Raw genomic sequence first — 27,317 nt, 5'->3', positions numbered from 1 at the left:
TGTATTATACACGTACAATTTATTCAATATGTCGCATATATTTTCTTTCACATAACTTGTCTTTATACTTAATTAAATATAAAAAAATATTAAATATAATATACTTCACTGTAATATATTTAGATACTATTCTACTTGTCAAGGTAAATGGTACTTAAATAGTTATATCATCTATTAATTAAACATGCTGCAAAAGAGACTCACGTAAATAAACACAGAGTATTTTCGGATGAATTTTCATTACGTCATATTTCCATTATTACTTTACTTTGTTATGTCTATAACCATTAATACTTATTTATGGGTAAATTAATCAAATCTAAAGTTAGAAGTTAAACGGTAAAACTATATAGAATTGGTTTGTAAAATTTGACTATAACTTATTGGCGAATTTACAAAAAATAGAGCAGAACTCCTATAACACATTATAGGGACCAAACAAAGTGTACTTTAATAGGGGTTGGAAGTAGCATTAAAATAGGGAAAGTGTCCCCTTGTTAGGACTGTCCCCTAAATAGGGCTGTCCCAAAAGGAGGACTGGTTCTGTATTTTGTAACACAATACTTTGATACGTTCAAACTCTATTTTCATTTTGTTGATATTGCTGAAAAGTCAGGGTTTTATGACAAAGTATCGGAGATAATAGCTAAAAATATGAAAATAAAAAAGACAAGGATTGGAGGACACGTTCAAACTCCATTTTCATTTTGTTGATATTTCTGAAAAGTCAGGGTTTATGAAAAACTATCGTAGATAATGGCTAGAAATATAAAATAAAAAAGACAAGGATTAGAGGACATTTTAAAATGTATCATTAAACATGCTCGGCCGCTGGTTTATCAATATGGTGAATAATTAACATTGACATTGAGTATTGCACGTGGGGTTATACAATGAATACTCTCCATGGTTACATAATAATTTACAATACACTGTAAAAATAGTGTTTAGATCTTAAACATATATTTTGCACTCACTTTTTCCACACATTTAGCCTTAAACATGTTTAGATATGAACATGTTTCTAAATACATTCTAAACATGTAGTCTGTATCCAACTCAACACATCAGTGACGTGTTGATTGTTAAACATGTGGAGCAATATAAAGACACGTTTAGGTTTTAAACGTGTTTAATTTACCATGTGTGGAGCTCGTGTGTGTAGAGCTTTTTTCCACCACAGTAAACACGTACCTAAATGTTGACAGAACATAATAGTGACATGTTGACTGCTAAACGAGTGGAGGAAAACAACATGTAGCTATAAACACGTTTAGGTTTTAAATACGCTAAACATGTTACTACGTGTTTGCTAAACGTGTGGAAAAAGTGGGTACAAAATAGGTGTTCAGGATCTAAACACTATTTTTACAGTGTAGACATACGAATTAGTAGAATGTGGTTACTCGCTTTAGTTATGCAAAATGGAATAACAATACGTAAAATTGTACATAAGTATATATTATATAATAGACATATAATAATAGAACATTAATACGCATGCGTCCTTGACGTCACTGGCCTATGGTTATACATGATAATCAATCCCTAATTAAAATTCCAATTAAAATGGAACACATTAAATCTTACTATTACACTATTACAACATACTTATTGATAATATTAATTCGAATATACCTAAATTCTATTTTTTTTTTGCATAAAAAGATGACTGAATACATCTCGGTTTTCATGTCGGTGACGTCATCATTTCTTCGTTGTTTTTATTGGTCGTCGTCATTGCTGTCAACCTTCTACATCCACATAATACGTCAATTATATTCTCTGTAATAAATCCGAAGATTTCCGTATTTTGGCAAACTTGAAACAATCTTGTATTATACGTGTTCCCCTAAGTTTTTATATTATTTATTTGAATAAACAAATAGAGATATTATTATTATTATTCCATTACAATTTGGTCCAAACACAACAAAGGTTTCCAGTATAATATACAGTATACGCATAGAGTTCCAACAAAAGTCTTGAATATTATCCCGGATGTTGGACTCTACTTCAACGTGTTGTTGGTCATTCCCTAATTCTATTGAGATCATTCCACCTGACAGCAACGGGCCGCGCATAAACACCAGCGAGAAGGTTTCACGAATCCTTTCTTTACAGGTTTTCCCATTAAAAAAAGTTCTTGATCTGAAATTGAATAACAAAACATTACCGAATCTATGCACATTCATTTATCACTTTTTTCAATTCAATCTTTCAGTTTGGAATCTTCCGGTCCATAGAAACATAATGAGACCTGGTTTATCTAAAGCTCTGTCTACACTATCAAACTAGTTTGACCAAAAAAGTATGATTTGCCTAAATGATAGTGATATTTCCAAATATGGTAGTGATATGACATCATCATGACCATATGGGCACATCACATTTTTGTTGTCGTCACATAAATTGTGATAGTGTAGACAGAGCTTTATATAATGAATTATGTGTTGTACTGCTGCGATGTGTTTATAGTGTGAATGAGTATTAAATACCTGTTACGATTTGTTTTTCCTCCGATTCTAACTCACGCATTAATGATTGTATACTTCTAATATCTCTGCAATTACAAACAAATGTAGTTGATTACTTAATCTATAATATTCAGTAAAACAAATGAAAGGCTGTTTGAAAGGTTGAACAATATTTTACGTCAGTCTCACCAAATAAAAAGAATGCCGATATTTTGTAACCGATCAGTTGGATGACAACAATAATTCATTGTGTTTCTAAAGCTATACACTATCAAAGTAGTTTGACAAAAAAGTGTGATGTGCCCAAATATGGTAGTGATATGCCCAAATATGGAAGTGATATGACATAATCATGTCCATATATGGGCACATTACATTTTTTTGTCACATAAAGTTTGATAGTGTAGACAAGGCTTAATAACAAAATATATCATTTCCTCCCCCATGACCCTCCTCAGCATACACTCTTGTTTGCCTATATATCCGATAAAAACGTATCGTCTTACTTTGCGACAGCTTCTACGTCATCGAAGCCATTTTGTCTGGTACTGTCGTGACCACCTGAGGTGAAGTCTGCGTCTTCTGGTGAGAGTAGGTTGCGTTTACTTGACTTGCAGATCTTGTTGTTGTCAACTTCAATATGTGGTACTGTACCTGGAAGAAGATCGGTGTTACCATCTAGAAGTAGAAGAAAAGTTGAAGAACTGAACCAAGACAAGCCTAGGGCTAATGGAGGCAACATCGAGGTCGTTTAAGATGCTACCAATGCTAGGAGGGAAATCTCCCTGATCAATGCCAAGGTTCATCTGACTGCTGACAAAGACTGTTTAAAGCTCTGTCTACACTATCAAACTTTATGTGACAAAAAATGTGATGTGCCCATATATGGACATCATGATGTCATATTACCATTTGAGCATATCACTACCAAATTTGGGCACATCACACTTTTTTTGTCAAGCTAGTTTGATAGTGTAGCCAGAGCTTTAGACATTATTTGTGTAGAATATCCGAAATATGTGTATGTCAATAGTTATAGTCAATACCAATAACAAATTATTTGAAAAACTATACAACGTTGAAATATTGTTGGAATCAAAAAGTATCAAATCAAAAGTATTTTCCTCTGCTCATCCAATCGTTTGAAAAACGTTTTATTCTAGCGTTTTAAAGAACGTTTTAAACGTATAAATAATGGTAGACTCCCGTCTAATGCTATGTCCACGTGTTTTTGTACCACCTGTACAGGAGTGTTTTCAAATTTGATATTAGTTAAACGTCTCGTTTGAGGAGGTGTGTCTTTGGTGACATTATACAACACATTTGAAATAAATCGATTAAGAAAAGACTCTTTCTCATTAAATAGTTGTAAGGTGAACGTGCTTCTTATCGTGTATATATTTAACTCATGGTTTCTCTGTAGTGCTGTAGCAATACATCCAAAGTAGTCGGGTGGAAGAATATGCATCGCGTAATGAAATATGCAAATTTAGTAACGCGCGACAATGTCTGCAGACTGTTTTGTGACCGATATATATGACGATAATGCAATAATAGTACAAATAATGCCATCAACACTGGTGCCCGTAAATTATATATTGAAATTCGCAGGCATGTGCATAGTATAATTGTGTCGATTATATACAACGAGTTAAGGAGGAATAACGGTTGCCAGCAAATAGGTCTAATTCATTACGTATAAAAACGTATACTGTATGCGATAACTATCTTAACCAATCATCTTCCATTTCTATGATCACGTGATTATGATTCTTATTGAATTATTAATTACCTACCAGTGACATATTTTATGATATGTGCGTTTAAAATGTGCGATATAAATTGATTTTCTAAGAACGCGTCAACTTTTCTCGTTCGTGGCTTTACTGACGGAATGTATCGTCAAACGCGTTTTGCTTTAAGATTTAATAAAGGGTGTCTATGTTAATTTTAATAGTTGAATATTGTTGACGCATTAGCTTATAATCTGCAATACTTACGATTATTACTGCATAGCATTTTTTTCTAAATGGCACGTATCTCATCACGTGATGTGGATAGCTTTGTCGCAATCGATGACGTCATTTTTGTATGATTACGTATCAACTGTATTGCTAACTTTAAAGCAGTGGTTTTTTTTATGTGTTTGCTAAACATAAATATACACAGGTTGCGACAAGATAAAACCTTGCGTTACAGATGATGACGACAAAGATGATGATATAAGTATTTATAATTGAAGATTATGTGGGTTGTCATTTTGTCTATTTCAACTTATGGTTGATACCTTTAGTCCAGAGCAGCACCCGATTCTAGTGCTGTATCTGTGTAGGCAAATGATACAGGCATTGCATGTGAAACACATGTGATGCTGTATCTATGATTACTAGTAGGAATAGTATAAAAACTATATACGAAATAATCAATGTTTATGTGTGAAATGGTACAAATAATTTCATGAGATGAAAATATAACAAATTGTATCTTTCACCTCATGAAATTATTTTTACCATTTCACGAATATGAAACATTCATTATTTGTTTTATGATATATCATGTGACCCGCAATCGTCCAATCAAATGACAAGAACCTATTTTAGTACGGTGTGCTATAAAAATTATTATTTCGAGCTTACCTTTATTAAGGGGAAAAGCTGCCATTAAACTTCTAGATTTTCTCATTTCTGCTATCATCAGTTCCATACAGCCGCTAAGTTGAATTACTAACCTACGGAATTCTGGTCTTGTATTTGTCCTAAATTTCAAGAAATTAAGCAAAAGAACCCTTTTCAGACTTGGCAATCCCACTCTTCTTAATCCACCTCATACAGACTATTAAACATATCATGGAGAGAGGGTGTAACCCCATCCTCTCCACCCCCAAATTCAGCTCCACCCCGACACAACATTACAGACAATATAATAATGGTAATGGTAATGGTGTTAAATGTATATAGCGCAAAATACAAATAGTCTCTATGCCCTGTTTAACACAAGTGTGAAAATGAAAATGTTGATGTAGCCACGAAAACCGAATAAATTGACCAAGACAACAGAAAAAAGTCCGAAAACGGAATCTCACATCACCGCACTGTTTCACTAACTTGTCAAGCCAAGCTAGCTATTTATTCATAGTGATGTGAGCATCTGACTATCCTGCCTAACAAACAATAAAATGTATATGAAAAAAATAAAAATAAATAAGTGTTCCTTTACGAACCCTTTTAGATGTGGTGATAATCTTCCTTTGGCCGATTTGGCTGCCTCAAAGCACTTTAGTCTTGCCTTGTTTACATCCTCTCTATGTTCGTGGTTATCTTCCGTATCACCAATTGAAATTACTTTCTCTCGAAAATGCGCTACCTTACAATTAAATTCACGTATAAGCTGAAAAATAAAAAAATGATATTACTAGTCTTATTTACTTATTGAAATAAATAAATGTTTATGCGTTTGGACACTCGGCAAGTGGACAATCTCCAGTAAAAGGTGTTTTATATTTTAATACTGGCCAAACCCTAAATGGACACATTGCAGGTTTTACAAACATTGAGGTAAACATTGAACATAAACATTGAGGTTTGATAGGGGTTACTTAGACTTTCCCCAAGTCTGTATTTTTTGTCTTTTTTATGTTAGTCCACCAGTCGACGTTTCGATTTTTGTCTGAGTTTACAAGCTCAAGTAGTATACGTATGAAACGCCACATGTGCAAAAATATTTATTAGGGGTACTGTATGAAATCCCCAAATTATGATTATGCTTGCAGTAATTCCAATATTCAGCACACATCTACACCATATACGTTACATGATTGTGTAAGCGTAGTGCATGTATCGATTTTGATTTTTCTAGCACTTTGAGAGCTAACAAGAAACCAGGTAGTTATTATTTGTACAGTCGATCATGATAATGCCTGCCTTAATATAAAGTTTCTCTTTTCCGTTGATGGTTTTGAGAAAAGCAAGATTCCCATTCCTGATCATGACGACATACACTCGCATGTTACTCTACGGATGGTAAAATGATTTTCGAAGTAACAGAGATTCAGTGGTCCTCTCGGAAATTCATGTTTTCGACAAAATTCCCGTATAGCCTATATTAATATTTACCTGAATTGCTTATTCTATGAATATTGATCGGTAACAGGACATAGTCTTAAAAAAACCAGAGCAATGGTAGGAGAAACTTTAACCAGTAATATATTGGACACGCCAGTGTCTGGCGACAGTATCGAGTATCATACAGTATCGGTGGCGTAATGGGGGCCCCTGAGCAGTGTCCAGAGGAAAAAACAGGCATTCAAATACGTCGAAAAAGGCTAAAAAACACCAGATGCCTCCAGCGTTGGAGGGCCACTTGGGATTCCTCAGGCCTCTGCGTTACGCCACTGGAGTATATCGACGGTCAATGAATGAATCTGTTTTGTTGATTGATTGGTATACATATAGGTATAGTCAATATCACAAGATTAACTAATGTAAACAAATATAAACAAACGGTACTTACCTTTTCACATTCATCAACATATATATGAAGTGAGCTTCCGTAGTTAATTTCATCGGTGGTTGTAAAATCGTAGTGCGATCCTCTGGAGCGACTGATGGACGACCGTAGCGATTGCCTACTACGGCATCGCCCGTTCTTACTTTTACTCATTCAAGACTACTACACTCGTACATCCACGGTGATAATTCGCGACGTGGCGATCACTTTTTTTCAATATCAGTTCTATAAAACTATCCAACCAATTGCAATGGCAAATGATAAGACGTTTTGGGCATAGGCTCCAACTGAGTGTCAATCAATGTATTCTAGAAATTCTAATTGTACGTCTCCTCATCGCATTCAGGCTGAGTCAAATAATCTAGAAATCGGTCGTGTTTTAGCATTGGATAATAAAAGTCGTGGCCCTTTTCCATATCTTTAGCAAATACTACGATAGCTTATATACAATTCCTCTGAAATTGTCGTATCGAGAGAGAAAAATGAACCGTTGATTTTGCCTATGCTAGTATATACTACGTCATATACATCAATATTTGTAGTAATTTATTTGCACCCGCAGATGTTCTTAGTAAGTAAGTCTTCGCCAGGTAGTTTCCATCATAATTAAGGCCAGTGGGTTAAGTAACCTTCCCCGTGTACTTAAATTACACATCGAGTATATCCATAATAAATGTTTACTATCTAGCTTGAAACAATTATCTGAAAAATAAAAGGTAGAATATTTTTATTTAAGCCTGTGACATTTTTAAAAATAAAATCAATTCGGTTATAGTTATATTTTTGTTTTGTTTTTTACATCAGAAATGTTGGAATAACTATACATAGCTACATAATGCGTGGTTCCCACTAGAGACGCAACACGTCAGGATTTTTTCTAAGGACCAAATTACTCCACTCCCAAAGACTTGTAATAAGACTTTGTTTATGTAGAGCATCTTGTGAGGGTCCCTAATGATCAGCAATAGCTGGATGGATCACCCTCATTAAATATGGTTTAAAAAAACAAAAAAAAACACAAGGACGTAACGCAACGCAAGTGATTTGACCAATCACGAGCGATGGATTATTCGAACAGTCGCTTGTAATTGGTTAAAACGCTTGCGTTGCGTATACTTCCTTGCGTTACGTCCTAGTAGGAACCAAGCTTAAGCTGCGATCTGTGTTCTAAATTAATCGTTAATTAATTAGTGACCAAAGATAAACACTTTTACCATTGTACTGACTGAAGAACAAATCAAACTTTATGTGACAAAAAATGTGTTGTGCCCATATATGGACATGATGATGTCATATCACTACCATATTTAAGCATATCACTACCATATTTGGATGAATTTGAGCTGCCAATAATTGAAGATTCTCACTGATCCACCAGATTGTCTTTTAACATTAAACACAATGGTCGCTATAGTCTGTTACTATTATTCACTTAATTACAATGATAATTCAAGAAAAAGAATTATTTTATTGAATATTAGGCCTACAGCTACAAGAGAACGATGATGTCTATCTGATGCTGTTGTGGTTCTTAATATGAACGCAGGCTTACAGTGAACAACTGAATAAAATCGATTGCATAATTAAATTCTATGATAAACGGTTATGATGACGAGGACCATAGCAATTACCGTTGGTCTATTCAGTGTGTGTATAACACAGGTTTTGTAGGTTTTTCTCTGGCAGAGAAACGCCGCATATCTGAACTCTACGTGCATATTGGCCCGGCACCCTAGCCAAAATGTGCCTAGGTTTCTAAATATTCACATTGGCCTCTCAATGTGAACACGCTCCGGCATGTCCCAATCTACGCGACTACTAGCAGCTGTCGAGTTTAAAAGTCATTCTGTGCGCGTCTAGAAACGTTAGCATGCGTAAAATGCGTACTCGCCTGTGTCACACAACAAAGAACGCGCGCGCACTTTCAAATGTTGATAATAATACGGCTTCGAGCGCTTTTACTTTTAGTTGAAACTCCACCGAATAAAAATTGGCAAAGAAGAAATTGATAAGAACAACAATTATTATTATTACAATTATTTTCTCAGTTTGAGGACAAATATTAATACATTTACCCTGTGACACGCCGAAAATGAATATCGAGATTAGAAGAAGATGAATGCCATAATAGTCACGATGATTAGGGTTGAGAATGAAATCAATGCAAATAATGATACACTTAAAATAATAGGTCGTCTAACATAATGATATAAATAAAGGTAATTATTTTTAACAATGCAAGTGAAAGAAAGTAAATAAAATCATTTATATAATAATATAATAATTGTAGAAATAATTAATGAAATCGACGTTTAATAGTACATACAGCACGTCAATGGTTTGCTGCAAATGTTATCAATATATCCTACATTATATATTCAAGTACATCAACTGGAGAACTGATATATTATTTGAACGAGATTGAGCAACCGTTTCTCTTTTTATTACCGTCTCCTTCTCCTCATCTTCCTCCTACCTTATCGCAATGTATTATCCGGCCAACCGCATCATCGTCATCATTTATATTCCTTATATTTGTGTAATTATTATTCCTCCAAATATTAATACTGATGACAATTAATATTTTATTTATAACGTTGAAAATATCAAGTGATTATACGCTGATGTAATATCGCGGTCATTCTCGTTGTAGACTTTTCCCAGCGTCAATGTATATGTAGAAACAGCAGTCGTACAGTCATTGCTCGGATCACCTCATTAACATACTAGTAACCAAGCAATCCATCCATTCTAACACATAATTGTTAAACTAGCGAGGTCGGCATACGCCGTCCAAATTGACGATCTCACTGTCGACAATTAACACGCACAAAACAACTACATTGTACACATTAAGCACTGATTTGAATGAAGACACGTCTAATTTCGCCATTTTATTATAGAATTATACATTGTAATTATGAGGCACATAGGAACGTGCGCCTGCGCAGTAATTTCGATATTTTTATATAATAATTGTATTCCGTAACATCAGCCGATAATCATATATGTATATACTTTTTGTGATTGGTGAATCAGCAAATGATTTGCACTATGAAGGTTGTCTGTGAAAGAAGTCTGATGAAATGAAATATAGACAAAATTACAATTTCTAGTTGATTCCACGAAATGTTGTGAATCGAATAATTATAAAATACCATTGAGGATGATTTTGAAGTATGATTTTTTTGGAAACCATCCTGAATAATAATTAATTTATCGCCAGATTTATCGTTAATAAGGTTTCAGGACGCAGAAATAATTGAACATTTTAAATTTCTGTCAAGAGGAAAACACTTACTGTAGCATACGGCACCTAATGGTTCTTTATACAATCTAGAACCCTAAGTTAATTGATCTCTCAAATTTATTTCGGGTTCACAAAATACGGTCTTCTTTAAAAATGGTTGCGTCCTTACGTCTAAATGTTTTTGAAGATTTCTTCAGTTATTTCGTACTTTACTCAATTGTTTAACATGTCAGAGAAGGTTTGTTCATGTCCAATGTTCAGGATCACGTATTAATATCTCTTGAAGTAGAGTTAGGAGAGGTTTCTTCAAGTCCGCAAACAATTTGTGTGTTAAACGTTAGGTTCAAATACTTACCGCTGTATGGAAAGTTTCCGCAAGTAGTCTACAAAACATGACACTCCGAGAGTGCATACCTCCGCCTACTGTAAAATTATCTTACATAAGATTTCACCGGATTTTTTTATTTTTATTCTTGTGTCTTAATTAATGCTGTTTGTGATTAGGCTAATTTCACTACAATCATGTGTATGCAAATTTGGTGGAATGGTTATGTAACCAGCCTTTCAACTAACAATAGTTTCAATTGACTAGCAATAGAACAGCAACGCTAAAAACAAAGAGTGAATTTGAAAAGAAATAGGTTTTTAAAACCTAGTCGTATAAATAACCTGCACATTAAATCAAGTTATATTTTAAAATTACAAATCACAAATTATACCTATTGCCTCTTGTACAAAAATGAAAATGAAAAGTTTTTTGGACAAGTAGTTCTCGATAAAATGCAATTTCAGTTTACTTGTTACTTTAAGACTCCTCGCCGGCTTATGAAAATTATCTCCTATCTTCTAACACTAGCAGGTCTGAAAATAATACTAAAAGTGGTCCAGAATTGGAACCCTGGTCCAGATTGCCTCCAAAATTGAATGGAGTGGTCCTTGACCACATCTGTATTTTCAACTGTTTGAGTAATCCTGCTAACAGACACACGCTATTCGTGGTGGAATAGAGTTAAAGCTATGCGAACAACTGTGTTTGGGGTTCACAGAATTATACGTCCCCCTTTCCACCACACATCTTGAGAAGGCACTCAGCTAGTTGTGGTTAGATTCTACTTCGTGAAGAATATATCTGGGCCAACGTCCTCAAAGTTATTTAACCTTTAATATAGTCAACTCTCTTCGTTAAGCTCTGTCTACACTATCACAAAATAGTATGCCCAAATATGGTAGTGATATGCCCAAAGATCGTAGTGATATGACATCATCATGTCCATATATGGGCACATCACATGTTTTGTCCCATAAAGTTTGATAGTGTAGAAAAAGCTTTATATATAGTCTCACTCAAACATTAACTTATTTTTATTGTAATTTTATTCATATTAAAATACTATATATTACAACTTCTTTGAAATATAAATTTCTAACCATAATGAATTAAATAATAAATGAATACAATGAACACACTTGGATGTAAAGATGTATTGCCCCCAAAACATTAACAATTCTTCATTGTCACAAAAAAAAGTTGAAACAAAAATAAATATTTCACTTAAATTTAAGCAAAACATGTTGTCCAACAGACAATTGTTTTTTTCTGGTAAATGGTAAATTTTTTTCATACTCAATAAAAAACATTGTTTCTTTTTTATACTGGGAGTCCTCTTCATTTAAAGGTTTTTCTCCCAGGGGACCCATATATACAAACAAACAGATAACAAGTTAAAAGATATTTTTTTCTCAACAGTGGATTGCAGCAAAAAAAGACAGATATACTATTTCAGTCTCTTAATATTTCTGTTTGAAATATTTAATAATATGATAAAAATCCAATCCAGGTAATCTCTCTCTTTCATTAACTGCTGTGGATCTATGGTATCCTTAAAACATGAGAAAGATTCTGCAAAGATATGGTGGATTGCGGAAAGAATTTAAGCGAGAGAGATGTCAACTGAAACACAGTTAAATCAACTAATCTCTTCTTTTTCCATTATTGCAACATTTTGCTGTTCTTCCTTCTTCGTGTCTATTTCTACAGTACTTGATGTATCCATCGACTGCGATGGGGGTCTGAACTTGGCACCTGGCGGTTTGGAAGCCATGATGGATTCTGGCACAGGTACGTTAATAATTTCAGGCACCATCCACGCTTTCAACCATCCCACAAGTGGTGTGCTGCCAAAAGTGTAGTGGGTCTTCTTATGATAAAACAGTAAACCATCAAGCTTTGTCTAAATATGAAAATAACAAAATCATTCTGTGTAAAAACCAGAGATTAATTGAGTTTACTGCCCTCAACTTTCATCAGCCACTGTTGTTTTTATATACAAGTGTGGTGCACAGTTAGTAGTAATGTAGTGTACATTTGATTTAGATCTTTTTGTACTGGTGTTCATTATGATTGCTAAAAAGTTGATTAAAAGCCATACCTGAAATGGCATTGGGTTGGCCAATACTTCCTGTAAGTTGGTTTTCTCGCACACATAGTATGGTAGAGCTTCAAATTTGATCTAAGTAAAAAAAAAAGTTTAATTAAACTAGTTAAACTACTGATACCCAAACACTGAATGTTCAATACTAATAAAATGCTTTAAATTTCTAACATATCTCTTTATTGTAAAGCTCTGTCTACACTTTCAAACTAGTTTGATGTGCCCAAATATGGTAGTGATATGTTCAAATATGGTAGTGATATTACATCATCATGTCCATATATGGGAATATCACATTTTGTTGTCACATAAAGTTTGATAGTTTGATAGACAGAGCTTAAGAAATATATACTGTATATTACATATTCAAATTATGTTTTGACAAAGCTATGATGCAATTTGTAATTTACATTTATTAAGAAATTATTTTCTTGAAATACGAAAACTTAAAACAACCTACAGGGTTGAGTTTAGAGACTTTTGTAACTTCTGCATTCTCATGTATCTTACACTGTAACCAATAGAAACGGAACTCTGTGTCGCAATCATACACTGGATGGCCACCCCAACACATCACATCTAAAATATAGTATGTCTTTGACACTTCATCATATACACAGTCCAGTATAGTGTATTCTAAAATAATTGTGGTTAATAAAAATGATTGATATTAGCACAATATAAATCCAAAGGCAAATTACTGAAAAAAATGACAATGCTGTGAGTATCAGTGGCTCGATCTCAATGGAGATACAAAATAAAACCGAAAAGCTAAATCAAAATTTATATATATTTATATATTTATTAGCACAATATAATATACATATAATTAATGCTTATGAGTTGAATAGGGAAAACATTCAACAAATATTATTCCATTCAATGAATACAAACATTTAATTTGTTTTTTTAACACACCTACTGTTCTAAGTAAACTTTTATCTAATTAATGCAGCCCATCCATCTTGAATGTCAAAGGTCATGTAAAGGTTGCAGCCCCCTACCCTGTTGAAATATCTATCTTTTATGACAAAATATGATAAATTATTTTGACACAGACACAACACATGCTTGAACGCACACTTTGCATTCCATTGTGTCATCTCTCACACTATCATTAACATTACAATAGTTTTTTTTTTAAATACAAAGGTTTTATTTCTATTAAAAAGAAAAATATTATAATGCATATTGCTATTTTCTTACGAGATATTGTTCGACTTGACGACCGATTTCCACCCGGAAGATTAGAATGGAATCTTTTGATACAATATCCACTTTTGGTATAAGCCGCTGTCCTTCCCTGTACAGATATAATCATTCCTTTTTATACAGTAGAAAATAAAAATTAAATTTCAATTACATTGTGATATATTTCATTTTTCAAGCACTCTCATTAGCTTTTGAAGAATACCCAGTCATATTATATATAAATTTAACCAGAGTGGTGGTTAAGACAGTGGAACTGTAATCCATAGCCATAACATCGGCAATGGTTCAAGTCTCACTCACTCTATGGTTCTGGTGGTAGAACAAGTATTCTAGGATAAGGACTATAAACCGTAGGTCCAGTGTACACATCTAGCAGAAGCTCATGTGCACTTTATAGAACCTAGTACATCTTTCGAGACGAGTAGGGTAGTACATCACAGCCATTGATCATAACTGGGCCCTTTAGGAGACCCCAGTCTTAGACTGAAGAGGTTACCCAGTATAAATAAATAACAAATTCAAATATATATCACAATATATTACAATACTATACATACCTTTGACGCTACTACTAAGTTTCTTTTACCAGTTGGACAAAACACCATAAGCCATTCTTGCTCAAAATCTGATGGTACATCCACTAACCATTCTGAAAGCATCAACTATAAACACAGCATACTTCAAAATATTTTAGAAGACCTTAGATTTGTTGACTAAAACACTAACAAATATTATATATCTATTTGAGTGATAATACTACAATACATTTAAAACTAGAGAAAAAATAAAATAAATACAAAATCACTGGCGGTTTCAGGAAGAGTTTGTATTTTAGAGGGCACTATATTTTTAATGAGTTAAAAAAAAAAAAACTTAAAAAAAAAAAAAATCTAAATTACAATTTATTTGATCATCAAACCTGTATATTACCCGACACGGTCTTACCTGATTTGCATAATAATTTTTATGTTTCCGCTCCTCTAACGTATCCATCTCCTCGCTATCATCAGGTTCCTCCTCTTCCCAGTCATTTTCAGCTAATCTTCTGGCATAATTTGCAAAATCTAATCTCTTTCTGAAGAAATGAATAGTAGAGATTAAAGTATAAAGGATTAAGTATCGTGTCTGAGGTCCTCTAGCAGAACTATCACATAGATCTACCACAGTCCTAATTCTGTAAATGTCAATTAAACCATGCATTGTGCTAAATAAGCCTCAGTCCTTCATTTAAGAACTTCTTAACACTTGAAACTAAACATAAAAAAAAAATATAAAAAAAATTGGTGAATCCTCTTGTCCAGTGCTTTTGTAGTAAGGAGATGTGAATACTGTTATTGACGGAAATTACTCATTACACAATTCAAGTAAGATACACTGTGTCAGTGCACATAGCATGTGATTATTACCCGGGCCCTTCCCACACTACAGTATGTCATGTGACACAGTTACAATACAGATATTGGTGCAACTGATTACTGTTTTTGATTCTGTAGTCTGCTTCTACGACGTTCTTCCTGCAATCCGGAGCGGTCTTCTTTGCTTTTATACTGCGCAAGTCTTGGATGCGATGCTGCAGTTGTGTTGTCTGATTTTGTTACAGAAAATGATGTAGCGAGTTGTTCTGCCAAATCCTCCATGTTGTCTGTGTTAACAAATATATTGAAAACGTCAGTTTCTGAAAAAAAGGGGGAAGGTGAGAAACTGCACAGCATTAATTTGAATTCATTAATTTTCAGATACAAAAACATAAAATACAAAATATACTAGAGAGAAGATGTTCCTAACTGTGTGTGACACCACTAGTCTGATATCATCTGATATAGGCCTATATATATATATAAATAAATTCAGACCACCTGGTGTATATATATATATATACACATCATAATTAATATTGTACTACTACACTCTATATACAGACACTTAAATTAACTGTGGAGTGTGGGCATATGTCTACTTACATAGGCCTAGCCTAGTTCAATGATATTCAAGCAACCCTTATCATCCCCTTAATTCACTACACAGTGAATGCGACCAAAGAATATAAATTCTGATATTATAATATTAATACTCTTTGATGCGACCTTCTTCTTTCACTTTCTCCACATGTTGACGACGAGGACGATCCAGGAACGTGGTGAGTCAGTCAACCATATCCTGTACTGCGACCCCGTCCATTTATATAGACAGGGACATTATTCAAGTACTTGCCCCACACAATGATATAATTAAAATTAAATATTTTTTAAATTTATTCTAATATAAATCGAATGCGGATTTTAAAATAGTATGTATCTATAATGAGAAATGATTATTTTGTTTCAAGAAACTGCGTACAGTAATTAAAATAGAGTGAATAATTATAGTCACCGTTGGAATAATAGTATATTCCGTTTCTATGACGTAGTTGTCACAAGACTGCTCTCTCAAAAAAGAAATTACGACGATCGCAATCACGGGGGGAAACCAGACATTTCTTCTGTATACTTTGCTTGCTTGTGACAAACCTGAAATTCAGTAAATCGCTACCAAAACCATGGGTCTTTGTACTGCTTCTGCAAAGTTATTCTTAACTCTACTTGGCTTGTGTTTCACAGTATGTTTAATATATTGATCTGCAGTAATATAAGGAACAATTTGTTGCATATTAGTTGTCTTCTAATTAGATTTGTTGACCATGTCTTTCTTTCAATAGAGCCTGGGCTATCTAGGCTACACCTAGGTACAGTAGAGTAGGCCTCTCGGACCCGGTTCTAGGCTTAGGCGCGCTGATGAGGCAAGGCATAGGGCCTACTGTAGACTAGTAGTAGTAGACATAGGCCTAGATACTAGAGGTCTAGCCTTCAGTCACTAGGCCTAGTCATACATTTTTTTTGTTAAATAGGGCCTACCAGAAGTCTATTTATTGTTGCATAATTTATTATTTGTATAAGTATTCCCTTCATTCAACCAAATATTAGTTATTACTGTACCTTTCATTATTAAAACCAGAAAAAATAATGAACTGGAACTTAGTTTTTTTTACCAAACATTTTTATTTTTATTCTCCAGCAAATGGTTGATTTTATTCACCTTTATTTTCAATGTTTTAAGGACAATATGACTTAAAAATGTTTTTCTTCTGTTTTTTCGCAATGTGCATATTTATTCGTGAGAAATAAAATATTAATTGATTTTAATAAAATGTAATTAAGTCTGTCTACACTATCAAATTTAACAACTAGTTTGATATATAATAAAAGTGTGATGCATCCAAATATGGTAGTGATATGCACAAATATGGTAGTGATATGACATCATCGTGTCCATATGGGCACATAAGTTTGATAGTGTAAACAGAGCTTTAAATCATTCTTTCTTAGGTTGCAGCTGGATGTTTGTTGTATGCTGGTATCATTGTGTTTTCCGGATATCAAGAGTACGATAAAATCTATGATGACCATTACGTGTGGGTACCTGGTGCGACCATAATCACAGCTGGTGTTTTCATGTTTATCCTTGGCATCATTGCTTGCTGTGCCGCATGCAGAGAGAATAAATGTCTACTCGCATGTGTAAGTATAAATATATAAATTAATAATAAGAGCAACTGATGAAAGTTGCAACCTCCACCAGGAGTAAAAAGAGAAAACGTATGTATGGCCTAAAATTAATAAAATAATAAAATGATCCAAAATTGGTAACCTGGTCTGGGTTGCTTCCAATATTTAATGGAGTCGTCTGTAATGTAACCACACATGTCTATAGTATCTGTGGTTTAAATTTGGTAAAGATCTGACAAACACAAACATCTCATAAAAGGCAGATGTAAATATCTGGGACAAAAATATAAACTCCTAGAACCAGCAACAGAACACAGAAAGTTTCATAAAGTGTTCATTAATATTTTTATAAATAAATATAATTGATTGTATTTTCTTTTTTTTCCCCAGTTTTTCGTAGTCTTGCTGGTGATAGTAATGATGGAACTCACTGGCGCCATTGTTGCAATTATCTATAAAGGAGAGGTATTTAATGTCATTATTTTTTTGGAGAAATTGAAGAATTATTTGTTAAGAAGTTGGTTGGCCACAGATCATTTACCCCATGATGGGCTTTTATCTGCATCAATACAGTAACAGTTAACCCTTCATTGGGGAAACCCATTATTAAGGGACAATTTACTGGAAACAAATAAGGAAATGCATGTTTTAACGCTATGGCCAACACCTATGACACCTATTGAGTGAACACTTTTTGGGTCCCAAATGCGTCCCCTTAATAGAGGTTTTCTGTATTTCCTAATTATGTTGATTTTGTTTTATAAAGTGAAAGCTTTGTCTACACTATCAAATTAAAAAAAAAATGTGATGTGCCCAAATATGGTAGTGATTTTTTTTTTTTTTTTTTTGTTACCATATTTAATGAGGGTGATCCATCCAGCTATTGCTGATCATTAGGGACCCTCAGAGGTTCACAAGACAAACATATACACAAGATGCTCTACATAAACAAAGTCTTATTACAAGTCTTTGGGAGTGGAGTAATTTGGTCCTTAGAAAAAATCCTGACATGTGACGGGACTTGAACCCAGTACCCTTGGAGTGGTAGACAAGCATCATAACCACCAAGCCACAACTCCACTCAAATATGATATGACATCACATTTTGTTTGTCACATAAAGTTTGATAATGAAGACTGAGCTTAATATTTGGCTAGCCACAGATCATTTTTGCATTCCACCCCTGTGTGGGCTTATACTTCAATCAATTCAGTATTTCTCAATTGTATTCATGTTGTTTTATAAGGTGAAAGATGGCATACTTACTGGCATGCATAAAACCTTTAATGAGTATGGTACAGACAAGGAAGTAACAGATAGCATTAATGAAATACAAGAAACTGTGAGTAAAACAAATTGTTAATTAAACATTAAAATGAAACTCCATATTTAAGACTAAGTAGTCTTTTATTGCTTTACTATTGCATTGCCTTTATGACCAAACTTGGTCATGTGGTTTAAATATATACATTTAATGTTGAAAACTCTTACATATTTTTCATGGTATGCTTATAAAGTAGAACCTACATTTTATGTATAAGGGATCGAAAGACATACGTAAAACATGGGATTTGTAAAATCGAGGTTGACCTTAAATTGACCCCCAAATACAGGGGCTAACTCCTGGTTTGTAGTCCAGCTTGGAACTTTTTGATGTCCAACCTGATACAGAATCAAATATTCTTTTTTTTTTTACTATCAGTTGGAATGCTGTGGAGTTGCAAACAGCACTGATTGGGCAGATACCACATGGGGTAAAAAACATCTTTCACAAGTGCCTGGAAGTTGCTGCAAGAAGGGACAGAAAAAATGTAATGGATCAACCACTGATATTCTGTTTGATCGAACCTATACTGAGGTATAGTCATTATTTTAATTATAATCCATTCATTTGATGTATTATTGAGATATTTGACAACATGTACCTGATTATCAGTGCTGTATATACATATTATGCACATCAATGCTCCATATACAACGATAACTGCCTGCATTGCATGTGGTGTGTCTGTGTCATATACAGGACAGGATATGGTCTATAGTACTAGGCATACATGTGAAACACATGTGATGCTGCATTACTGAATATTCCTATGATACTGAAGAAATGTAGATACAATACAGAGAATCTGGTGCGACATGCACAAGAAAGTTTTCATGACACTGAATTAATACATTCAATTTAGTATATACTATATTGTTCCAACCAAAACAATGTATTGTCACAGTTTTGCATAGTTGACATTTTTCCTGAAAATAATGAATGTATTGGGGTATCTAAAATACAGGGATGTTACAGCAAGGTGGAGCGAAAGCTTCAGGATAACCTCAAAGTGATCATTGGAGTATCCGTTGGTCTTCTTGTCATTCAGGTGAGTACTACATTCAACTACCACATTACCAGACTCTATGAAAACTGCAAACTCTCCCAATACCAGATTTTTCTTGAGGTTCAAAAGGTCCTTGTTTTCAGTACAGAATACTAGAAATATTATCCCAGTCCAAGGGTGTCCGGTATTGCGAGAGCGAATTGTATTAAAATTTTTCAGAAAATTTAGGTTCAAATCCGGTCATATACTGTATATATGGTTACAAATTTATTTTTATCCAATGTCTGGCATTTTTTATTTTCACAAGTCGTCTTTTTGCAACCCAATGACTTCCATGAAAAAGTTTGCAAATAAATGCAATCTCCCCCTCCCCTTATATCTATATAGGGGTGGGGGAAGACAGGAAACATAAGAAAGCTGAACTAAAGAGCTTGTAATTAAAATAATCCCCCCCCCCCCCCCCCCAAAAAAAAACCCACTTTTTCAGTGGAAGCACCTAAATTATAAATAATAAATATATTTTGTCTTCTTATTTTAGGTCGTTGGTCTCATCTTCTCATGTGTTTTGTTCTGCAATAAGAAGAAAGTTGATTATGCAACATTAGACAACGAAGGGACCACACATGGATATAGAGCTTAGACTACCTGAATTATGAATAACAGGTTTAGGTTTACTCAACTTTTATAATAGCCATCCTTTTGTATGTTAAAATTCCTGTCCAGTCTTTTTATGGTTTGTTGATCAATATTGTTCTATAAATTCTATTTAATAAAATCCGACACTGTAAAATGTAATGAGTACAGTAGTATGTTTTAAAACAGATTTTTGCGTTAATATTTTCCATAGATGAAATGATTTATTCCATGTAATTTAGTAGAATATAGTGCAATTATTTGTTACACCTTGCTTTGCAAACAAAACAGAAAGTTATTCATCCCAAAATTGAGGAATTATAATTTTTAGAAATTAGTACTATTTTTATCCTATTTTTGATGAAGCAGATTTTCATAAATTATAATAGGTCTACATAATGACGTCATAAAATGCATTTAGTTGTAAATTAAATAATTTACAACACACCCATAGATACATTGAAGTAGTGTTCATCTGTTACTCTTTGTATAAATCTAAAACTGTGAGTTTTAGATTTATATGAGAGTCTAGCATCTGGTCACAGAAAGGGAACTGAAGCATGTGAAACGGTATACAATTCACTAATTTATCACTACAGTTTTATACAAAAACTATAATGCAACTTTAAAATATGATATTATATATGGTGTTGGTGTTATTACTTATGTTTATACAATTTTAGTTAATTTACTGTATATACAAATTAGTTTGGAATCCATTTCAAGTGTATGTAGGCTATATCCTATTGCTGGTGGCTGCTTCTCACTGGCTAAACCCATGGCCCCAGAGCTCAAGGGACCCCAGAGCATGAACAGTCCAATGCAACTACCCAGCGTTGGAGGGGCCTTTAGGAGTGCTAAACCAGGGGCCTTTGCACTGTGCGTTACGCCACTGCTGCTTCTAGAGATGTTATGTATTTAAATAACATATTTATTATTGGAAATTGATGTATAAAGCAATAACTACTAATTTATGTTGTAAAACCAGACATTTTGTAAAATCGGCAAATGTGTGTTTTTTTGTTTTAAAGAACAATTGACTAGGCTACATTTCTAAGTATGTATTTTTTTATGCTGTAACCCACTTCTTCATATTAAACTAATGTATTATAATTTATGTTATGTGTAATTCAATTCATTCCGGATTTTACAAAACAAACAATAACACATACATCACACATGCTATACCCAAGGGACTCCCAACAGCGAACTCAACTGCTTTCGATGGGACGTCCCAGTGTATTGTACATCTTTTTTTCTAAAATTTAAGGGGATCCTGATGCTTTTGTCCCCTTAAGAGTTTTATATATACTTATTTATTAATGAAATTGAGCGTCAACTAAAGCACAAAAATTCTAAAGCACAAAAATTCATAACATATCATTATGATGTATGCTGGTATTACCATGGAGGAATTTCCTCCATGGTATTTATTACACAGGAAGTCAAACTGTTTATTTTATTTTAAAGGCCTATTGTTTGAAGATTACTACCTAATTATGCTAAACACTTTTTTCTTAGAGGAAGTGGTTATTATATCATTTCAGTTAAGTGAGCATATATAATACTTTTTTTGGAAGCTACACTTTTGAATGAAGGTGCGTCAAGAGTAAATAAAATAAAATGATAGGCATATTTACAAGGAAACTTAAACTAAATTATGTACAAGATATAAAAAATAACATTAACAAAAGTAATACAAAAAAGTAATACAAAGAATTGTTGCAGCTTATAAGTAGTACAATAATAATGAATTTTAATAGTATTTTAAATATAATTCACACACTAAAATTTACATTCAAGATATATGGAATATTTATAGTAAATATAATATTGGACGGAACTTAAAACAGTACTGTACTTTGTGAGACAAATTTGGCCTCAAAGATGCATTATATTTCATTAAAAAACATGAAGAGACAAAATAAAAAACTCAGATGATAGGCAGATATAAAATGAACCACTGTAGCATAAAGCTCTGTCTACACTATCAAACTAGTTAGACAAAAAAAAAAGTGATATGCCTAAATATGGTAGTGATATGACATCATCATGTCCATATAATGGGCACATTTTTTTGTCACATAAAGTTTGATAGTGTATGTGACCCTCTACTCTCAGGTTATATAAATAACATTTACACATTATCTACAGTAACTACACATTAATACAAAAATATATAAATAAATTAATATTAGGAATGTCGTATTTTATTATACATACTAAAAAAATTAATTGTTATAAATAATAACAAATAAATCATTTGGATAACAAATTATCTATTTTAAATAAATTGTAGTATTACAATGCAAGGATAAACTGCACTGCGCGTCACAATCATTCCTGATATATCACTTGGAAAATCAATAAGTTAAAAAAAAATATACACATACATACATATACATACCTACCTACTGTACTGTAGCTGTATCAATGTATCAATTTTTCATAAATTATTTTAAATAAAATAAATAATTTTATTTATCTATTTAAAATATATTATATAACAACAGTAATGAATTCCAGTCCACTCATGTACAGAAAGATGCATCTGTTAATAGCCGTATTTATTGTATGAGAAGCCTGGTCATGTTTTATCTCCTCCTAAAACATGTGTTCAATACCTAAGCTAAAACACCAAACTACTGTATGTAAAGCTCTGTCTACATTATCAAACCAGTTTCACAAAAAAAAGTGTGATGTGCCCAAATATGGTAGTGATATGCTCAAATATGGTAGTGATATGATGTCATCGTGTCCATATATGGGCACATCACATTTTTTTGTAACGTTTGATAGTGTAGACAGAGTTTTAGAAATGATTTTCTACAAAGTGTTCATGCAGCAAATGTCGAACATATTTACACATCACACATTCAGGTCGCATAGAGGTCAAAGATGTCCATATGATGGTATCACTATCAGCTCCAGTATATAGCAGTGGCGGATCTAGGATTTTGAAATAGTGCCATCCCCCCTGGATCCACCCCTGTATAGTTCTATATGCCTTTTTATGTCAAGACAACCAGCTTTTTCACCCTTCCCATTTCTTTACGAACCTCTTCTGCCAGAAGACGGCGTTTACCATCAAGAACACTTTGCATGGTGGCCATTGACTGTTGCAATGTTTTAAATCCATCAAAATTTTCTTTTTGCATCTGTTTTGTTCTTTCTTCCAACGATTGCAGCAGACGTTTGTTGTTATTCCGAAGTTGTGAATTAACACGCGTTTCCAAGCCTTGCAAATTTTGGATTTCCTCTTGTTGCTGGTGTACTACTGTCTCTAAGCTTTCTATTTTCCTTTGTAATTTTAAAATGTGCTCAGATTGCCTTTTATCTGACTCTTTCTAAAAGATTAATAAAAATAATTAATTATGAACTAAGTTTATGGTACAAATATGTAATAGTTTCATCAGATTAAACCATTTTATAGGGGACCATACCAACATTTGATATAAATAATGGGATAACCAACATGTCACATCTTATGATAGCGTGAGCGATGCATGATGGGAAGGAATTGAGAGCAATGGCGCCATCACCAGTATATAAAGTTTATACGGTGGCGCTATTCCTCCCAAACCCTTCCCATCATGCATTGTGCAATGACATTCCTCGCGAAATCAAGCTATTTGCGATAAACCTTATTCCGGTCATTTTGACACCCCATGTGTGGATACATAGCAAAAATGTCTATTGTACCTGTTGCAATTTTAATTTGGTGGCTGCACTAACAAGCTCTGTCAGCAACACTTCTTTGAGGTGTTGTTGTTCTTGAACACTGACTAACTGATTTGACTGCACAGACTTGTGCACTGTTTCTATTAAGGCCCTTGTCTTTGAATCCAGAAGCGATACAGCTTGGTTGGAGCCACCTTCCACACTACGCAACTTAGAGTCTTGCTGTACTTCAAACTTCTCTATGCTACTCTGTAGTCTCAGAACCTTCAAGAAAAAAAAAAAGGCCAAGTTATTTTACAGAGTGCTTTTCTCACAATGAAAATATAAATAAAGCTCTGTCTATAGTATCAAACTAGTTTGACAAAAAAAGTGTGATGTGCCCAAATATGGTAGTGATTTTCCTAAATATGATAGTGATATCATTTCCATATATTGGCACATCACTTTTTTTTGGCTTGTTTGATAGTGTAGACAGAGCTTAATAGTTCAATGATCATTATTTAATTGAATTATAATTTAGAAGAATCAGTTTTTCTTGAAACAGAACCAACGATTAATTAAATTAAATTATTTGTAATAGTAAGTAAGTAATGCTGATAATAGTGGTGGTATACTATTACTCAACTGACATGATATATGATCACCAAAATCTAATTTGTTCATGCAGACAAACACTAGGTAATGCTAACGTTAGACAATTATTCTTTTAAAAATGATGTTAAAGTAACAGTTAATGATTTCTATTATTAAGTTGTGAATGTACAGGTTAATAATTCAATTTTATACAATCCAAAGTTTATATTTTAGCATAAAACAATGTGTACTCATACAAATGGTTTTTAAAATATTTAAATTTTTATCCCCTTGCAAAGTGCTATGACATCATCATGTCCATATATGGGCACATCACATTTTTTTATCACATAAATTTGATAGTGTAGACAAAGCTTAACACAGTTAAATAATTATACCTTAGTTGAGGTTTCCATAACTGTTTCACTGAGGTTTTTACTAAGATCTTGAACTTGTTTACTTGCGTTAGCAATAGACTCATGCAAACCTCGCATTTGAGTTGACAGTTTGGCAATTGAGGCGTCACATCTTCCAACCCGTGATCGTAGTTCTGAGATACTGCCAATGTGATGGTATTCAAGGTTTTTAACCGAATGACTGGCTTGATTGTGGGATTGATCACGCATCATCATCTGAGATTCTAGAGTCTTGGAAGATATTAATAAATGATAAAAATATTATATTGTAGGAATAGGCTAGGAATACCGCTGATCATCAAATGACACCTTTACACTTGCACTTTCAATTCATGTTTGATGTGAAAATGGAAATCATTTAATGAGAGTATGGAACCAGGCTAAAAAAACTCATTAAAATGGTATTATATCTTATGAATAATTGAAAGCAGGTGTCAAATGCATTGTAACTGGTCCTCTCTAAACAGCCTACCCAATAAAGAAAAAATCCCTCACTACGCTATGTTGAGTAAAGTAAAGAAAGATACCACTGAAATTATCAAAATAGCTATAACAAGAAAAGCTGGGTTAAATACAGTACAGTATGCGTATGCATACAAAACAAGTTGCATTTACTTCTATATCTCTACTGAGGTTAGTAACTGCCATTGTGATCGTCTGTATGTGTTCTTTTAGCAATGCCTTTGCCTCAGCTGCTTTCAGAATATTCCCAGCAGCAGCAGGATTGGCCAGTGTCAGGAGGAAGTCATTATTTAACTGTTTAGCTCTGTCAACCAGCACCTGCGATGTACGTTCCCTTTGCAGGATTCTGCTGTCTTTCCCTTGATAGTTGGTGTCGCCATCATAACTACTGGAGATGTATGGCGCAGGATGGCGCCCTCGAAGACTCATGTCAGCATACCCCTGTAAAATATATATTTTGATTAAAATCATATAGCAAATAAAATTCCTAGCCAAAAAAACTGGATCCACCACTGCTAAGCTGTGTTCATTTAAATTTATGTCAACTTATTACTATTAATTAAATGCATATTAATTAAGACTGAGTAAATACAAAACATTGTTGTTAAAATGTTGGTATAATATACATACTTCATGTTTATATCGGTATAATAAAAATATTCATGCTCATTGTAGATTTTAAATAATAGGTACGAATCGTCCTAATTGTGGGACCAATCGTCCACACATGTCGTTTTTTATTGACTTGGATCACGGTTTCTCGTGTGCTACAATAGTGTGCTAGACTAGAAGTCGATGAAGAACCTTGAAAAAACTCCATCAATTTCTCGTAAATGTGGGCCTAGGACTAGGTGGTAATTGAGACATGTTTTCATAAATTCGTGTAAAGCAAACAAAATAACAAAAACAGTTTAAAAACATTAAATTAACATCTTTAAAAGAACAGTCTGTAGTAAGTCGCCTGAGCTCTGCACACGTCGTACAACGTACGTCGTCGCGGCGGCCTGTGACACACACAAAATCCACCATGCCACACGTCACATCAATCAACGACGGCCCAGCCCATGCCAGGAATCGTTCCCCGACCGACATCCCGTAATCATAAGAGATCAAATCCTTCAAAAAGATAAATCCTAACAAACTCCCGAAATTAATAAATACATACTTTGATAATTCCAATTATTTGGGAATCTTCTGCCTAACATTGGTACTAGAAATAAAAAAAAGACTGCACATTTAGGCCGTGTATTTGACTATGATCACTCGCCAGAAAAAAATGTTTATCCGTTGTCACACAAACAGTGCGGTGTAATGTATAGCGTATTTCGTGCAATGCTTTTTGTGTATAGATAGAATATACAGTATACATAGCTAGATGAGCAGATCCAATCCTCGACGGATGACTAGCGAGAGTACCTTGTTGTACTATTGAATCTGCAGAATGCAGCCAGGAAATAATTTATTAATAAAAGCAAAGTCATTCCTGAAAAACTGCAGTTTTCTAAACTAATTTAAATTAACAACTTATCATTTCTTTGTGTTAAAGATATGGAAAGAGCTGGGTTCCTTCTCTTTCAACCTGCAAAATTACTGAACGATAAAGACAAATCAGTTTATAAATGTAATTGGTTGTTTTTCATTGACCAATTAAAAAGGATTTGAGATAAGTTTTAATCAAACATTAATTGTATAACATATAAATATATGCCATGAGATCCTTGTAAAGACCATCATTGTGAGGTCATTTCTGACCATGACGTCCAAATTTAGACCTTTTATTTTCTAGCATTATAAACGTTTTTC

General features: G+C 33.6%; 4 protein-coding genes across 9 annotated transcripts; 1 reads left to right on the top strand and 3 right to left on the bottom strand.

Annotated features, from left to right (window-relative positions):
• Positions 1-620: 620 nt before the first annotated feature.
• Positions 621-9,855, bottom strand: LOC144854391 (regulator of G-protein signaling 9-binding protein-like). 3 transcript variants are annotated; one of them, XM_078712336.1, is made up of 7 exons: positions 9,353-9,855; positions 6,987-7,685; positions 5,698-5,864; positions 5,114-5,232; positions 2,984-3,155; positions 2,499-2,563; positions 621-2,151 (listed from the first exon to the last, which is right to left on the bottom strand). In XM_078712336.1, the coding sequence occupies exons 2-7, from the start codon at positions 7,134-7,136 to the stop codon at positions 2,054-2,056; spliced, it is 771 nt and encodes a 256-aa protein (XP_078568462.1). In that variant the 5' UTR covers positions 7,137-7,685; positions 9,353-9,855; the 3' UTR covers positions 621-2,053. The 3 variants fall into 3 exon arrangements, with proteins under 3 accessions (XP_078568462.1, XP_078568463.1, XP_078568464.1); XM_078712337.1 differs by having other exon boundaries at positions 9,460-9,855; XM_078712338.1 differs by having other exon boundaries at positions 2,984-3,131; positions 9,353-9,854.
• A 1,808-nt stretch (positions 9,856-11,663) lies between these two features.
• LOC144854332 (snurportin-1-like) lies at positions 11,664-16,009 on the bottom strand. 3 transcript variants are annotated; one of them, XM_078712278.1, is made up of 8 exons: positions 15,839-15,996; positions 15,354-15,552; positions 14,823-14,952; positions 14,435-14,539; positions 13,872-13,968; positions 13,126-13,301; positions 12,663-12,743; positions 11,664-12,464 (listed from the first exon to the last, which is right to left on the bottom strand). In XM_078712278.1, exons 2-8 carry the CDS (start codon positions 15,512-15,514, stop codon positions 12,201-12,203), a joined length of 1,014 nt encoding a protein of 337 aa, XP_078568404.1. In that variant the 5' UTR covers positions 15,515-15,552; positions 15,839-15,996; the 3' UTR covers positions 11,664-12,200. The 3 variants fall into 3 exon arrangements, with proteins under 3 accessions (XP_078568404.1, XP_078568405.1, XP_078568403.1); XM_078712279.1 differs by having other exon boundaries at positions 11,665-12,464; positions 15,354-15,519; positions 15,962-16,009; XM_078712277.1 differs by having other exon boundaries at positions 11,665-12,464; positions 15,354-15,519.
• Positions 16,010-16,313: 304 nt separating this feature from the next.
• On the top strand, positions 16,314-21,499 carry LOC144853888 (tetraspanin-36-like). The gene is made up of 7 exons (XM_078711744.1): positions 16,314-16,473; positions 17,240-17,431; positions 17,810-17,884; positions 18,666-18,761; positions 19,122-19,277; positions 19,708-19,791; positions 20,288-21,499. The coding sequence occupies exons 1-7, from the start codon at positions 16,414-16,416 to the stop codon at positions 20,387-20,389; spliced, it is 765 nt and encodes a 254-aa protein (XP_078567870.1). The 5' UTR covers positions 16,314-16,413; the 3' UTR covers positions 20,390-21,499.
• On the bottom strand, positions 21,373-26,878 carry LOC144853886 (uncharacterized). Of its 2 annotated transcripts, none has more exons than XM_078711742.1 (5): positions 26,680-26,878; positions 25,668-25,955; positions 25,035-25,283; positions 24,085-24,327; positions 21,373-23,729 (listed from the first exon to the last, which is right to left on the bottom strand). In XM_078711742.1, the coding sequence occupies exons 2-5, from the start codon at positions 25,941-25,943 to the stop codon at positions 23,394-23,396; spliced, it is 1,104 nt and encodes a 367-aa protein (XP_078567868.1). In that variant the 5' UTR covers positions 25,944-25,955; positions 26,680-26,878; the 3' UTR covers positions 21,373-23,393. The 2 variants fall into 2 exon arrangements, with proteins under 2 accessions (XP_078567868.1, XP_078567869.1); XM_078711743.1 differs by lacking the exon at positions 26,680-26,878 and adding an exon at positions 26,145-26,604.
• Between the last annotated feature and the right edge of the window lie 439 nt (positions 26,879-27,317).

The sequence above is a fragment of the Antedon bifida genome, chromosome 10, assembly GCF_963402885.1.
Source record: "Antedon bifida chromosome 10, ecAntBifi1.1, whole genome shotgun sequence".
In the NCBI taxonomy this organism is placed as follows: Eukaryota; Metazoa; Echinodermata; class Crinoidea; order Comatulida; family Antedonidae; genus Antedon; species Antedon bifida.
Note: the sequence above shows the minus strand (reverse complement) of the source record. Positions and strands in the feature narration are given on the sequence as shown.

What these genes read in the sequence shown, in the direction of transcription:
- LOC144854332 (XM_078712279.1), bottom strand. Translation starts at nt 15,514, where the DNA reads ATGGAGGATTTGGCAGAACAACTCGCTACATCATTTTCTGTAACAAAA. An exon ending in AGACTACAGAATCAAAAACA is followed by an intron (nt 14,953 to 15,353) that starts GTAATCAGTTGC and finishes TCATTTCTTCAG; the next exon opens with AAAGAGATTAGATTTTGCAA. An exon ending in CCAACCCAATGCCATTTCAG is followed by an intron (nt 12,465 to 12,662) that starts GTATGGCTTTTA and finishes TTTCATATTTAG; the next exon opens with ACAAAGCTTGATGGTTTACT.
- LOC144854391 (XM_078712336.1), bottom strand. Translation starts at nt 7,136, where the DNA reads ATGAGTAAAAGTAAGAACGGGCGATGCCGTAGTAGGCAATCGCTACGG. An exon ending in ATGTTGATGAATGTGAAAAG is followed by an intron (nt 5,865 to 6,986) that starts GTAAGTACCGTT and finishes TTTATTTTTCAG; the next exon opens with CTTATACGTGAATTTAATTG. An exon ending in AGCTTTTCCCCTTAATAAAG is followed by an intron (nt 3,156 to 5,113) that starts GTAAGCTCGAAA and finishes TTCTACTTCTAG; the next exon opens with ATGGTAACACCGATCTTCTT.
- LOC144853886 (XM_078711742.1), bottom strand. Translation starts at nt 25,943, where the DNA reads ATGAGTCTTCGAGGGCGCCATCCTGCGCCATACATCTCCAGTAGTTAT. An exon ending in ACCTCAGTAGAGATATAGAA is followed by an intron (nt 25,284 to 25,667) that starts GTAAATGCAACT and finishes ATATCTTCCAAG; the next exon opens with ACTCTAGAATCTCAGATGAT. An exon ending in TTATGGAAACCTCAACTAAG is followed by an intron (nt 24,328 to 25,034) that starts GTATAATTATTT and finishes TTTTTCTTGAAG; the next exon opens with GTTCTGAGACTACAGAGTAG.
- LOC144853888 (XM_078711744.1), top strand. Translation starts at nt 16,414, where the DNA reads ATGGGTCTTTGTACTGCTTCTGCAAAGTTATTCTTAACTCTACTTGGC. An exon ending in TTGATCGAACCTATACTGAG is followed by an intron (nt 19,278 to 19,707) that starts GTATAGTCATTA and finishes TCTAAAATACAG; the next exon opens with GGATGTTACAGCAAGGTGGA. An exon ending in TTGGTCTTCTTGTCATTCAG is followed by an intron (nt 19,792 to 20,287) that starts GTGAGTACTACA and finishes TTCTTATTTTAG; the next exon opens with GTCGTTGGTCTCATCTTCTC.